Here is a 13,670-nt window from a genome sequence, read left to right as displayed (position 1 = left end):
TGCAATAACCCAAAGGAGAAATCCCATTGGCTTAGTGTGGAGGGAAACCAGTGTGAAACCAGTGTGACCGACTCGCTGGGTGGTGAACTGGCCGACTCCCAGGTGGTTTAGTTCCAATGGGATCACGGGTCAGTGGGACCTGAACACCAGCTACCAGCTGTTTGTCACCGTGAAGAAGAAGAAAGAAACCAGCACGTTCACGTCAAGGAGCCACCTTCGTCTTTATTATTCAAATGTTTGGTTAACAGACTCAGAATAAACTATTTCATGTACACCAAGCTGCATGAGAAAGGCTTTCCTCACCAGTTACACAGGACAAAGAAACACTTTGCCTGATGGGGGCTTTTCTTTGTAATCTTAAAAAAAAAAAAATCAAAAGTCAAAATAAACAAGAAAAAACATCTGTAGTGTGAAATAATTTTCATCTTTTGACATATGTTACATTGGTTTAGATTTACAAAAGTGCAAACAGATCGAGTTCAGATCTTCTAAATATAAGCCATGGCGTGTGAGGGGTTCGAACAGTTGATCAGTCCGGCTCTAGGAGAAATAATTGAAACTGCTGTTTTTAAATAGCGGGGGAGACTTTACAATACACGTACTTAGCAACGAATATTGTTGCGACTTTGGCACGCCCCTTTTGGTCCATTCATAGGTGCACAGACATCGTTTTTGATAAATGCTTAAATAGGTCTTTGTGTGGATATACAATGTGCACTGCTGTATAGCCACGCCGCCCCCCCCACACACACACACACTCACTGTCCTTAGACACGTTGTTATGGCAATACCGGACCTGACTGTACAGGCGTCAAAAGTTACAGGAAGTAATCTGGGGTGCGGCGAGTGACGTGGGGCTCCCCTCTGCGAGGCGCCGGGTCGAACTGCAAACTGGAAGAAGAAGAAGAAGAAGAGTAGAAAAACCTAATGAGATTTCATTAAAATCTCGTCATACATATTGTCATCACAATACTGTGCACATCATGGGACTTTTGCAAAGCCTGTCACACCATTTCAGCTATTAAACACTTGAAGAACATCAGCTTTTAAGGATCCACCCTACACACATCAGCACTTCATTCCTTTGTTATACTTACAACGAGTATTTGAGGGTGTCGTCTAGTTCCATGATGGCTGCCTGGTTGCCACAGCGGTAGCAGTAGTTGGGAGCGCTAAATATCGTCACCACATTCCTCTCATGGCACCAGTTGTAACCCTGGGGGGGTGAGAGCAGATGCATTGTTCACAGGAGGTGCTGCTAAAAAAGCAAGTCTTGTTTTTGAACTTGACATGACCGTTTGTTTCATCGTATTTCTGCAGCAGTGGTTAAAATTTCGTTTCCGCTTATTCAGTTTCAGTTTTTAAGAAGTGGGAGTCTGTGCACTGGAAGAAAAACTGTACACGTTCCCAGTTGTGGAAGAAATGTTTTATATAATCATGTTGTCACAGCCATAGACATACACACACACATGTATGCGTGTGTGTGTGTGTACACACACACCTCCATGACCAGCTGGTGGGCCCGGGACACTAGCGTGAGGCGGTTGGCGTGGTTGAACGTCTCCGAGATGTCCTGACCAAACGTGTAGCCGGCCCCTCGAGGGGAAATGCCCCAGCCACCGCGGTCGTCGGGGTCGGACCACAGCAGGTCACACATGGGACCCTGCGGAGGAGGAAGAGGAGGCGCGTGTTACCGAGGCGTCACCAACGCAGTCCTTTTAACAGCCGCCATGTTTAACCGTAAATACACTGAGGAAGTATCATCTTTACCTCATGTGGCACTTCTTGTAAGCGGTCCAGCGCTCTGATGTGATCCAGAGTGTCGATGGACGGCGACAGGCCTCCGTGAAGGCAGAAAATCTGGAAGGACGGCAGGAAAGCGTCAATACGTTTAGCAAACACAATGCAACATTACACTTTGAAAGGTCATATCCGTCATATCGGCGAGATCGGTCGATGCGTCTCCTCACCTGAGAGTCTACTAAGGCTGTGAGGGGAAGATAGTCGAACAGGTCTGTGAAGTACTTCCAAACGTTGGCGTTGCCATATTTCCGTAGGCACTCGTCGTAGAAGCCGTAAACTTGCGTGATCTGTCTGCTCTCGTGGTTCCCTCTTAGGATTGTGATGCGCTCCCGGTAGCGAACCTGAAAACACGAGCGAAGAACAGAACTGTAAACGTTTTCTTTAAAAAATAAATTAAAAAAAGAATAACAACGTTTTAAGCCTTACTTAAATGTCTCTTATGGAGCAAATCAAATGTTACCTTAAGTGATACGAGTAAAGTGACGGTCTCTACAGAGTAGTACCCTCGGTCTACGTAGTCGCCCATGAACAAATAGTTTGTGTCTGGAGACTTCCCTCCGATCTTGAACAGCTCCATGAGGTCGTGGAACTGGCCGTGCACGTCGCCGCACACCGTCACCGGACATCTCACCTCCTGGACGTTCGACTCCTTGGTGAGGATCTCCTTTGCCTGCAGGAGAAAAACCCACATTTCAACCGTGGGCCATAGAGTGAAAATAATAAAACTCAAACAGGAGTCCCGATTTCCACGGTTTAAGTACATCCTGTGCTGCTCTACTCCATTTTGCTGGTTGCATTGCAGGATAATCAATGTGATCCTGCGCTGTAATCACACTGCTCCGCTAGCTTTATTTCAGGAACAGACAATTTCCTGCCAACATCAGCCTCCAGTGGTCTTACATTAAGATGCTACACAGTGATTACAACACGACAAACCAGTATCTCCACAGTAATCTCTCCCAAGGAAAAAAAGCCCCCACCGAATGTGTGTGTGTGTGCGCCTTGCAGTGCTTGGAAAGATAGCTATGGCAACATAACCACTAAAACACAGTTCATTCTACCCAGATCATCATGGCGCAGTCTAAAAAAAAAAACATTTGTTCACTGCCGTCTGCTGATTCAATGCAAACATTAGAGGTTTATTTTAGAGGTCAGCTGTTGCTAAGAAATAAATGTTTACAACCACCTGTGTGTGAGACGAAGATAGATTATCATCCAACTGTACAGTTAGCTTATGGGAGTTTTAACTACATAATATAATATTAATAAGTGCATGTTTCTTTCAATAAATAAAAACAGGCTTCATAATTCTCACTCAGCAGGTGGCGTGTGATTTATGCAGCCTTCACAAGAACTTGCCTCATTAAAACTACATTTAAATTGATGGGGGGAAAGGCTTCAAACATCTCCAATATTAAATCTGGAGACCCACATCAAGACTGGATGAGCCCTTTTTAAAAAGGAGCTTTGAAGCAAACAAATCCACATGCTGAGAGAGAAATGGTCTGTGGCCATTGAATGATCGCTGAAGCCGGCCGTCATCCTGATAGAGAGCCAACCCGACCCAGTGACCCGGACGGGCCTGCAGCGCTGCACAATGTGACCTACATTACACCCACAGACACACCCTCCACATGCCCACGCTGCCATGAGGCCTTCAGAGCACCTCAACAGTCACTCACTACTTACAACTCATCTGTTTTAAATCTGCTTCTCACCTGCGATGTGAAGTTATGTTTCTTACTGCTATAAAAAAAAGGCAAGAATTGTATTGTTAGTGTTTATTGTTTCCGTTTTTACTGTATAAAGTGCCTTTTAAAGCTCTATAACAACAACAATAATAATAATAATAAATTGTATTTGTAAAGTGGAACCTCCCCTCCAGGGGACAAATAAAGTGGGCCGGGTGAGTCCGTCTGTGACACAACCCTGACGACATTTAACACAGTCTATAATTTGGGTAGAACTTAGGGGTAGGGGAAAAAAAATCGATTCAGCATAGTATCGTGATAGTTTGCCCCAGACACAACGGCGTTTGATGCTCTGACCTCTTTGGGATTTCCACAACAAGTGTAACGCAGAAATAGTAGTTATTTTCATGGTGGACGGCAGAAATGGAAACTCTTTGCACGGCGATAAACCACAGAGATAAGCCCCGCCCTCTCTCTGGCACATCCAGCTCGAATGACGCGACAATGCAGACTGTAACACAAGCAGTTCAGTTTGTCAGGTGCAACATTTATGAAAGTGTTGGTCAGATTGTCTGCTTGACAATCACATTTTGCAGCAATAAAAAAAAAAAAAAAAGACTGAAAACGTTATCTTCTTAGATACAAAGTTTTCCTTTGGGGACAATTTGCAGTGAAAAAAACCGGAATAAAATCACAATACTCAATACATCACAGAATCCTGATAGTATCGCAGTATTGTGATAGTATCGAATCGGGACCCAAGTATCATGATAAAATCGAATCGTGGGACCTCTGGTGATTCCCACCCCTAGTAGAACTGAGAGTATGAAGAACATTAAAAGGCCGGTACTGGACAGTGAACCCTGACTTTCTTTCATAGTGGTTCATGATGATTTCTGGACTATATGGTAGATTGCAAATCAACCAGGCACTATATTGAGCGACTGAAAGCCATAGCCAGCCCAAAGATCTTTTGCTGTAACCGTTCTTGCTGCAGTATTTTGTGGTTTTGTTCAACACCGATAAGGCTGAGTATCCAGATCAAACTAAATCTCTATCGCTCCTGCAGGAAATGTAAAGAATCCTTGTTTCCTGGGAAAACACACTCGAGCCCAATTTTGAACCAAAGTAGAACAAACCCATCAAACACAATATCCTGAAGTTGCTTTTCATGCACACATAATTAATGCGTTGCCAGTGAATCAGACAATAAATGGCTTCTAGCTCTGTAACCTTACACTGAACTCTACGAGGCATGTGTTCAGTGACGCAGCAGATATCTCCTCTGTGGCCTCAATTGGCTCCGCTGATGATCCCTTTATGTTAGAATAATGTGCAGTTTGTGGACAGACAACATGGTCTGACAATAGATGAGTTTTAACATATTCTCAACGCCTGCTCTATCGAAGTACTTTCTCGCTTTGCCGTCTGTTAAGTTCTGCTAAAGGTCACGTCTGACCCAGTGTTTTAATCTTTTTCTGGTCCTCTCAATCTCCCTTTTCCCACTCAAGACACTTAACCTTTAGTCAAAATCCTACCGCTGTGGAGCACCTTCGTAGCCAAGTGGGCTAAATGCATTCTAGACTCCAGCAATGTCCCGGGATCGAGTCTAGCCCCGAGAGTCTTTCTCCCTCTTTAATTCCATATTTTATCATATACGTTTTTTAAATCCTACGGTTGTAAATAACCTTATTATCTGCCTCTGTTCTTTTTGAGCAAATATTACATAAAACTAGAAGTAAACTAACTCAATGTGACCAACTGCTGATACTAAGACAACAGCTTAATCTTGGCATTAGCGATGGCCTCAAATTTTAAGTGTGTGAGGGACGGTTTGGTGTGCCAGTCCAGCTGTGGATGAAAACAAGATGACGGCAGAGGTTGCTAAGCACCTCGGCCAAAGTACAGACCACGCAGACGCCCCAGGGTGGGGCCCTCGGCCAAGAATCACAGCGGTGCCAAAAACGTCAGACATCAACAAGCTGCTTGGTCCGGTGCTGAGAAGTCACATTTTAAACAGTCAGCATTTTAAAAACCAGGTGCCGCGATACAATCCTATTAAAGAGTGTTAAAACAAGGCCAAAAAGGTTCTTCCTGGAGACTTTGAACTCAATGACGCGGCACTGAAACTACAAACGGTGACCTCACTCTAAGATGTTTGCGGTGGTGACAACAGGACGATGATCAGCGTGTTGAGCAGATTGCATCTGCGTTTACCGCTGCGGCAGCTTTGTGAATTTTGCTGAGATGCATTAAAACAGCCTTTTTGTCAGGGTCAGTGTTTTTGCTTATCACCACATACTTTCAGCTGTGTTTTTTTACATTGTTTGTGCCGGTTTTAATGATACGACTAGAACACCAGTTTTTGCTGTTGAATGGATACACAATGCACATTTTGTTCACTGTATCAGGCATGTTATAGGAAAGAGAACCATCATGTGAGAGGTACCACAATGCTTAAAGAACGTTGCATTGATTATAATAAACAAGATGAAGACGATACGCAGTCACTCCTCCCGCGTACACCAGACAACATTCAGCCTTTTCTGAGAGCGCTGGAACCAAGGAGGCGGATGCAAGCAGAGAGTAGTTAGATAGTAGTAGTAGTAGAGTCGGGATGCTACAATGATACAACTTCAGGGAAAATAATCTGTAGGTTTCCGTTTTCCTCTCAACTACTTTTTGCTGCATTTGGATGAGAAGTCAAAAGAGATCCAAAATGTTCTTCCTCCAGAAGTCACAACATCGTCACGTCATTCCGAGCGTCGGACATCGACAAGAAGACAGCACAAAAAGGTTATAAATCTTTTGGGATCTTGACCCACATAGTGAGAAACGGGGGCATTTTAAACTACTTGAATTGACCGTATCACAGAGGAGGTGGAATGATAGAAAAGCAATGCCGTGATATTAACGAGCCATTTGAATACAGCGAGATGTTAAACTCCAGAAGTCCAAACATGGCAGTAGCATTTTACGAGCTGAGAGCGACAGCGCTGTGCTAAACAATGAAAAACAGACTGAGCGAATGGCAATAATACAATTCTAATAAATAAAAACACCAGTCCTAAATTTAGCCTCCGTTATCAGAGTTTAGCTTAACAGCTAATTTAAAGAAAATCAGTATTTCACAAACTGATTTCAGGACGATTCTGAAAATTAGATTAAAAGCTGGCAAGTTTAGGTAAAGCTATTACTATTTAGTTTTAGAATGTTGTTGATTAAAACTGGGTTTAAAGAGTTTCTCTGTTAAGCAAAGACATTCAGGGCCGGACATCAGCAGGTGGTCTGAGCAGAGAGGATGTGGAGGAGAGGTTTTTAGGGTTAAGCTCCAGCTCAGAACAGAGAAGTCTGCAGAGTCAGTTAGCCAGTTACCAGCCAGAGCAAGAGCGAAAACATGTGGGGGGATACTGAAAACCACTGTACATGTCATGTTTTCAGCTTCTATTACCACTCAGTTAAATAAATCAGAGGCATACATTTTCCTGCATAAATGACAACAAACAAACAATACACCAGACACAAGAGCTGAGGATCACAAGTTCACTCCCATGACCAATAACTCCGCTGACGTCATGTTTGTGTTGGATTATTGACTACTATATTGCCTTGTTAACTACTTATTGGCTGGAGAAGTAGATATAAGAAGTTATAATGAAGGCTGGGTGGGTCAAAGGTGAATATCATGCGTTTGCGCGTGACATTAAGATATATTATTATCAGGATGGAACATGCTGCCCCTCCATGTAATTATTTATTTCATAGACATTTCGGACAGGCAACAATTCAAACGCCCCGGAAAAAACAGGACCCACTCCAAATGATTTTGCCAAATATATGCGCACGTGAATTGTACACTAAAGACGCCATTTTAAGAATGTCTGGAAGGCGGCTGTTAGTTGAGAAGACGTTGACAGTTTAACGGTTGGAATTTAACACATTTATATACATCTATATATCACCTTTTCACACAGTGATTTCACTTGTCCCTCCGAGAGCTGCTTGCATTCGTTGAGCTGCTCGATCCACTCGTCGAGTTCTTTCGTAAACGCCTTTTCGTCCATTTTTCTTTTCTTCTGCTGTGTGTTTTTTCGCGGTCGTTAACTTCGGCAAGGAGCAGGAAGACGCGCGTGCCTCTCTCGCCGCCGAGTCGCTATGATTTGGCTGAAAAACTGGGGAGGGGGGAAGACGTCACTTCAGTCGGTGATCCGCCCTGGAAATCAGTTGGTGTCGAGCTTTACGCAATAAAACGCAGCGTTTCTGGTTGGGACCTTCGAAATAAAAGCACCACAAAAAGAAAACGGTTGCCTTGAACATTGTTATGTTATTTACCTTTCTGCAGTGGTGGGTATGGAAGTACATGTACTTAAGTTCACAAGTTATAACAATCAGTATGTAAGCTATAACAACCAGTATGTAAACTCATTTAAATTAGCCACACCTTTACCAGCTGCAATATTGAAGCTTGGCAAAAGAAAAACACCGATGTATGTCTTGTAAAAATGTGCCTATATTTGTGGACTATCTCCACATTTTATATTTGTTTTTATAAACAGTTGTACCATCTGCCCTACATTGCCCTGAACAGTTTCCTGTCTTTTGTTTTAACCTAAAATTAAAATGATTTCGTGGAATATTTAGAAATAAATCATGTGGTATTTATGTCCAAAAATATAGGAAATGAGAGCGTTCCAGGATACCTCGAAAGCACCATGTAACGACCCCATGGTCGTTTAGAGAAACACTAAATCCACATTTTACTACATTATAGAATGCAGTATAATGCCTAAAACATATTTTACACAATGTTTAAAGTAAGCTTATGAAATGAGTGCGAAAACAGTTACAATTCACAAAATACTTTGCGTAATCAATCCCTCAACCATAACACCGTTACACTGTGAAACCTGTTTGTTTTTATATCTGTGCACTCTTGTGTTGTTAGTTACTTTAATATTATTCTCATCTATTTTTTGTATATATTGTGATTTTTTTATATTTCATATTGCTTTACCTGTCTGTCTGTCTGTCTGTCTGTCTGTCTGTCTATCTATCTATCTAATGCATTTAGCTAGAATCAAACGATACAAGCACCCTCCCATAAAAACAACAACATTTCAAATAGTATTAAACTCTGAATGTCATCCATAAAGATAGTGTGTTGGTGTAAACATAAATAAATAAAGTAATACATAAATAAAAAGGCTAGATAAACAGGAGCAGCAGCCTTCATGCGTCACCCCGTTTCTCCTCCGGGCGGCAGCTCAGCAGCTAGATCCAGACTTCCAGTCGCTATCGGAGCCTCCGCGTCTGTCAGGCCCTGCTGTTAAACACAGAGGAATCTCACCTCTGGACCAGAATTATAAGCATTTACGGTACGTTGCTTTTATATTTCAGTAAATTTTTGTACATGTCGTGATTTAGAAATCGACGGTTAAAATCGGTGTGTTTATGTTTTGTTTACATCTTTTGTGTTGAGTAGCTCTGGAACGCTGAGCAGGCCTCGCGCGACGTCACGAGGCCTGCTAGCTGCCCCAGTTAGCATTTTAGCTTAACCGACCATTACAAGGGGTTGTTTTTATTGAGAAACAAACATACACACAAGATAGGGGTTAACTGTGTTTAATACTCTGCCACGGTGTTTTTTTTGTCCGTATAACCATAATTTAAGCCCGCGTTACCGGGGTCGCGAGCTCAAGGTGCCGCTAAGTGGCTAGCCGTCTTTCTGGTTAGTATGGCCACGGTTTAAAACATGTGTAACGGACGTTTCGTCAAGTGTGAAGCTATCTAACCTTTAACGGTTGTGGGCGCAGTGGGGAACTAATAGACGAGTGTGTTCACGACTATCATACAGCCTTAGCTTAGCTGAATTAGTGTAAGCAATTAATCAAGTTGTGCGCGTGTGGTCACGTGACCGCGACTCGTTAAATTAATGTTTTTTTTTTTAATATATAATCTGATGTTCCCACTCTGCAGATAATGCCCACAATAAAACTACAGAGCTCCGATGGAGAAATCTTCGAGGTGGATGTTGAGATAGCCAAACAGTCTGTCACCATCAAGACCATGTTAGAAGGTAACTATATATATATGTATGTGTGTGTGTGTGTGTGTGTGTGTGTGTGTGTGTGTGTGTGTGTGTGTGTGTGTGTGTATATCATTTCATATTATGTTCAGTCATCACAAATCCATCAGTCCATAGTACCCCTTCATGACTTACTTTGTGACACATATTTTGTTCTTTTACACAATACAGTGTGGTTGTGTTTCCATTTAGATAAATGTAGAGTTTGGTTGCTGTATACAGATCAGTGTTTGACATTCATTGATTCTTTTCACAGATTTGGGAATGGATGACGAAGGAGACGATGACCCAGTTCCCCTCCCCAATGTAAACGCTGCCATCCTCAAGAAGGTAACCTGAAACGCAACACACCTTGTTCACTCACCTGTGATTAGCAGGTTTGTTAGTTTGACACGTTTTAATCAAGAAACCTGGTCACCGGAACTCTTCCAACAGTAGTTTGGGTGTGTCTTTCTTTTCTTCTGCTTCTGCTAACGAGCGGGGGTTAGTGATTGCCATCTACTCGCTCTAAGACGAACATTCAAGGAATGTTTATTGTCATTATGCAAACGGGGACGTACAACCATATGCAGTACAAGAAAAACATGACAAACGAAACCAGCGAGAAAGTCCTGCAGCGTTTTATTTTTAATCTACAAGATTAACAAAAAGGACATTCTCGGGGCAGATAATTAACATTAAATATAGTTTGACATTTTTTTTCAAATGTGTTCACTCAGTTCCAGTTTATTATGGGTTTTTTTTGTGTCCGTTATTGTTGGTTGAAACCGTTTCAAGAGAGATGTTTGAGCTAATTTTGGATGCCAAGTCTTTTTCTGGATCTGTCGGGTTCATGTTTTCAGAATTGTTTGTATCCAGTGGAGAGAAACCAGTACAGGGTTTTATCTGGAAACGCGACCACAGACTCATACTTTGCAATATTGAAATGAAGATCTTTGCAGTCGCAGCGTTAAAGCCTTTTTTTTGTTTTAGCCAAGCGGACCCAAAACACTGAGTGCATCGATCGTGTGGTTTTGTCTTCGCATTCTGTTAAGGTGATCATATTTCTATCGGTCGTTTATCACACACACACACTTCAAGCTGTGTGTTCCTCTATGCCCTCGTCACGTGTTTCCTGCCAGTCGACTAATCGCATTAGTGGGAGCAGATGGCCGGCTTTCTTTCTGCCTCTTCAAGTTCATGCTTGTGCTTCAGAGCTGCAGTTATTTAAAAAAAAGAAAGGTCATAACTCTGTTGGAGAACCGGAACCTTTGTTTTAATAATTAGGTGCTGATTATAGACTACTGTAATGCACAAGCATGTTTAATAATGGTACGTGTGTGTGTGTGTGTTCCCCCTCAGGTGATTCAGTGGTGCACTCATCACAAAGACGACCCTCCTCCTCCTGAGGACGATGAGAACAAGGAAAAGAGGACGGACGACATCCCCGTCTGGGACCAGGAGTTCCTCAAAGTTGACCAGGGCACTTTGTTTGAACTCATTCTGGTAAATACAGGTGGTAGGTGGTTCGCAGCCCGTGGGGGATTAGAAAGGACTGTTTTTAAGGTGAATTAAACCCACAGGGATCGATCTTTGGGCTTAAATGTGATTTCTCTTTGAGCAGCGTGTTAAAGCCGGGCAGAACGAGTGAAAGGTGACCTCGGCCGGGGAGGGATTGGGAAATAGCTGCTGGAGAAGCTGTGGGCTTCCAAGAAGTGAAACTAAAGTCTGAGTGTCCGTCACTTGACTCTGTGTTTACGTGCACGAAGGTAGTTGATGCCGAGTTGGGAAGTAGCTCCGCCTATGTTGAGATGTAGCCTCGCTCAGCAGCAGGGCTCAGATATTGTTTACATGAATATCACAATACTGTTAAGTGTTTTTTATACCTCTGTTTCTAGAGTTGTAACATCCTGACTCTTTGTTATATAAACCTGCATTCTGGCTTCTTGTGAAGCCTTCGATTTCATGGATCTATGACTCTAACTTTACACGAATATGTGATCCGGATACTTTCTTTTGGATATTGATTGTCGCTTGTTCTTTCTTTTTCTCGTTGTCTCCGATTCAAGTCTGTATTGTGATCATATTTCTCAATGTGAGGTAGACGGACTCGTCAACAAAGACATCGGTCAATAACTTTTTGCTCACTTGTCGCTTTTGCTGGGTTTGCAGGTAGAGCTGGAGTTATTGTGATCTTTTGAACTTGCTGGACAGATTTTCCTGAATTGAGACTTCGATGCAAATTGCTGAAGCCTCGTCCTGTTTATAATTCGGTTTAATTTCTATCCAAACGCAACACGCGCTGGCAGTGTGAATGCTGTTTGTTTATTTTCCTTAAATGCTTAGGTATAATTTTCTTCATGGCACTGTTTGTATTTTTTCAGGCTGCTAACTATTTGGACATCAAAGGTCTGTTAGATGTCACCTGCAAGACGGTGGCCAACATGATTAAAGGCAAAACCCCGGAGGAGATCCGGAAGACTTTCAACATCAAAAATGATTTCACAGAGGAGGAAGAAGCCCAGGTATTTATTCACTTTAAATCTATTTTATTCCATCTGACCCACCACACACATTTTGTAAAAACTCCGGTTGTTCCACCTCTCATCCTCAGGTACGCAAAGAAAACCAGTGGTGTGAAGAGAAGTGAGAGGGGGAGATCTGTCAACACTACCACACTGAATAGGAACTGTCCCTGCTAACTGGTTGCACTGGTGTTGTTCATACTTGTCAATATTTACATTTAGTATATTTAGAGCCACACACGCCCCCCTTCCCCTTGTTTCTCTGCACCCATAGCATGACCATTTTTAACTTGCCTGTGTATTTTGTCTTTATTTAAACAAAGAAGCTCTTTTGTTTCCCCACACGCACACATTGTGTATTCAAATAAATAGTTCTGGTTTAATGGCTTTGGTACAAGATTAGAATTTTTTTTCTTTTTGCCCCCTTATTATTAATCGCTATGGTTGTCTTTTTTTTTTTTTACTAGACATGTTTTTCTTTTAGGTTAATTGAAAAAATAAAATGACTTTTGACTGATAAATGAAAGGGTGAATATTTAATTTTTGCTCGTTTTTTCTAAAGCAAACGGGACGTTTGAGGTGGAAAGATGTGGTTTGTTTTGTTTTTGCGTAACATTCTCTGGACTCAGATGCACGGTAACTAATTCCCAATTCACATTGTTTTGAATTGGAAACTTGTTTTCCCTCCAGATAAAAAGCTCTGATGCTGGATTTTTAGGGATGATCAAACATTTATTGAAGGAGTAAATAAAACATATAAAAAGGCCGGTGTCTATTTGTTTTTGTGTTCCAAAGGTAGCCGAGCAGAATTTAAATTGTCAACGGGAAGATCTTGTGTTTTTAAAACCACAGCAGACACAAAAGATATTAAAAACATTTTAATACATCGAACAAAAACATGAAAATACAGCAGGTGACACCTCCCCTCCCCCTACACTACTGATGTCAAAAAAAGAGCTCTCTCTGCTGCAGGAAAATTAGTTTTTGTTGTACAAATAGTTTGTCCACAGCGTTGGATGCTGAGTTTGGAGCTGCAAGCAGAACTGTAAATGAAAGCCTTTTTATTTTATTGGGTTTGTGACATTGAAGCTGGAACATGCACAGAGTGAGAACACACGATGTTTGAACGCTGCTGCAGAAACGAATCGACCTGAACAAAAAGTTCAGTTCTGCACAAAAGGACCAACACAACATGTATTGCTTTAAGAAATGGTAGCAACTTTTTTTTTTATATACATAAAAACATATAAAAGTTTAATTATAATAGGGAATTCCAACATTTATAAAATTTTACAACAATGCAATATAATAGTACCCATTCGGTCTTAAGTTTACGGAGCTGCAAAACATTTTCGAAGAACAAAAATAAGTAAAAATACTTTCCCCACCAGCAAAAACCCTGACCTTTTTATAAAAAAATAGATTTAAAAAAACGAGATTCGTACAGAAATTAGGAGAAAACTGAAAATAAAAAATGTGATAAATGTGAGTGACAAAGTGCCGAAAAGAAACAATGTAACTTGCAGTGGGGGATAATGCTCTTTGACCTACGGAAGTTATTTTTCTGTCTTTGACGTTTTGGAAATT

General features: G+C 41.7%; 2 protein-coding genes across 2 annotated transcripts; one reads left to right on the top strand and one right to left on the bottom strand.

The window, feature by feature from the left end:
* Positions 1-212: 212 nt before the first annotated feature.
* Positions 213-7,582, bottom strand: ppp2cab (protein phosphatase 2 catalytic subunit alpha b). The gene is made up of 7 exons (XM_079237396.1): positions 7,457-7,582; positions 2,264-2,473; positions 1,971-2,144; positions 1,771-1,860; positions 1,502-1,663; positions 1,098-1,216; positions 213-891 (listed from the first exon to the last, which is right to left on the bottom strand). Exons 1-7 carry the CDS (start codon positions 7,556-7,558, stop codon positions 819-821), a joined length of 930 nt encoding a protein of 309 aa, XP_079093522.1. The 5' UTR covers positions 7,559-7,582; the 3' UTR covers positions 213-818.
* Positions 7,583-8,772: 1,190 nt separating this feature from the next.
* On the top strand, positions 8,773-12,849 carry skp1 (S-phase kinase-associated protein 1). The gene is made up of 6 exons (XM_079235397.1): positions 8,773-8,869; positions 9,471-9,570; positions 9,836-9,909; positions 10,921-11,064; positions 11,943-12,083; positions 12,173-12,849. Exons 2-6 carry the CDS (start codon positions 9,474-9,476, stop codon positions 12,206-12,208), a joined length of 492 nt encoding a protein of 163 aa, XP_079091523.1. The 5' UTR covers positions 8,773-8,869; positions 9,471-9,473; the 3' UTR covers positions 12,209-12,849.
* The last annotated feature ends 821 nt before the right edge of the window (positions 12,850-13,670 follow it).

Source organism: Taurulus bubalis (genome assembly GCF_910589615.1).
Source record: "Taurulus bubalis genome assembly, chromosome: 2".
In the NCBI taxonomy this organism is placed as follows: domain Eukaryota; kingdom Metazoa; phylum Chordata; class Actinopteri; order Perciformes; family Cottidae; genus Taurulus; species Taurulus bubalis.
This window is presented reverse-complemented; position numbering and strand designations above follow the sequence as displayed.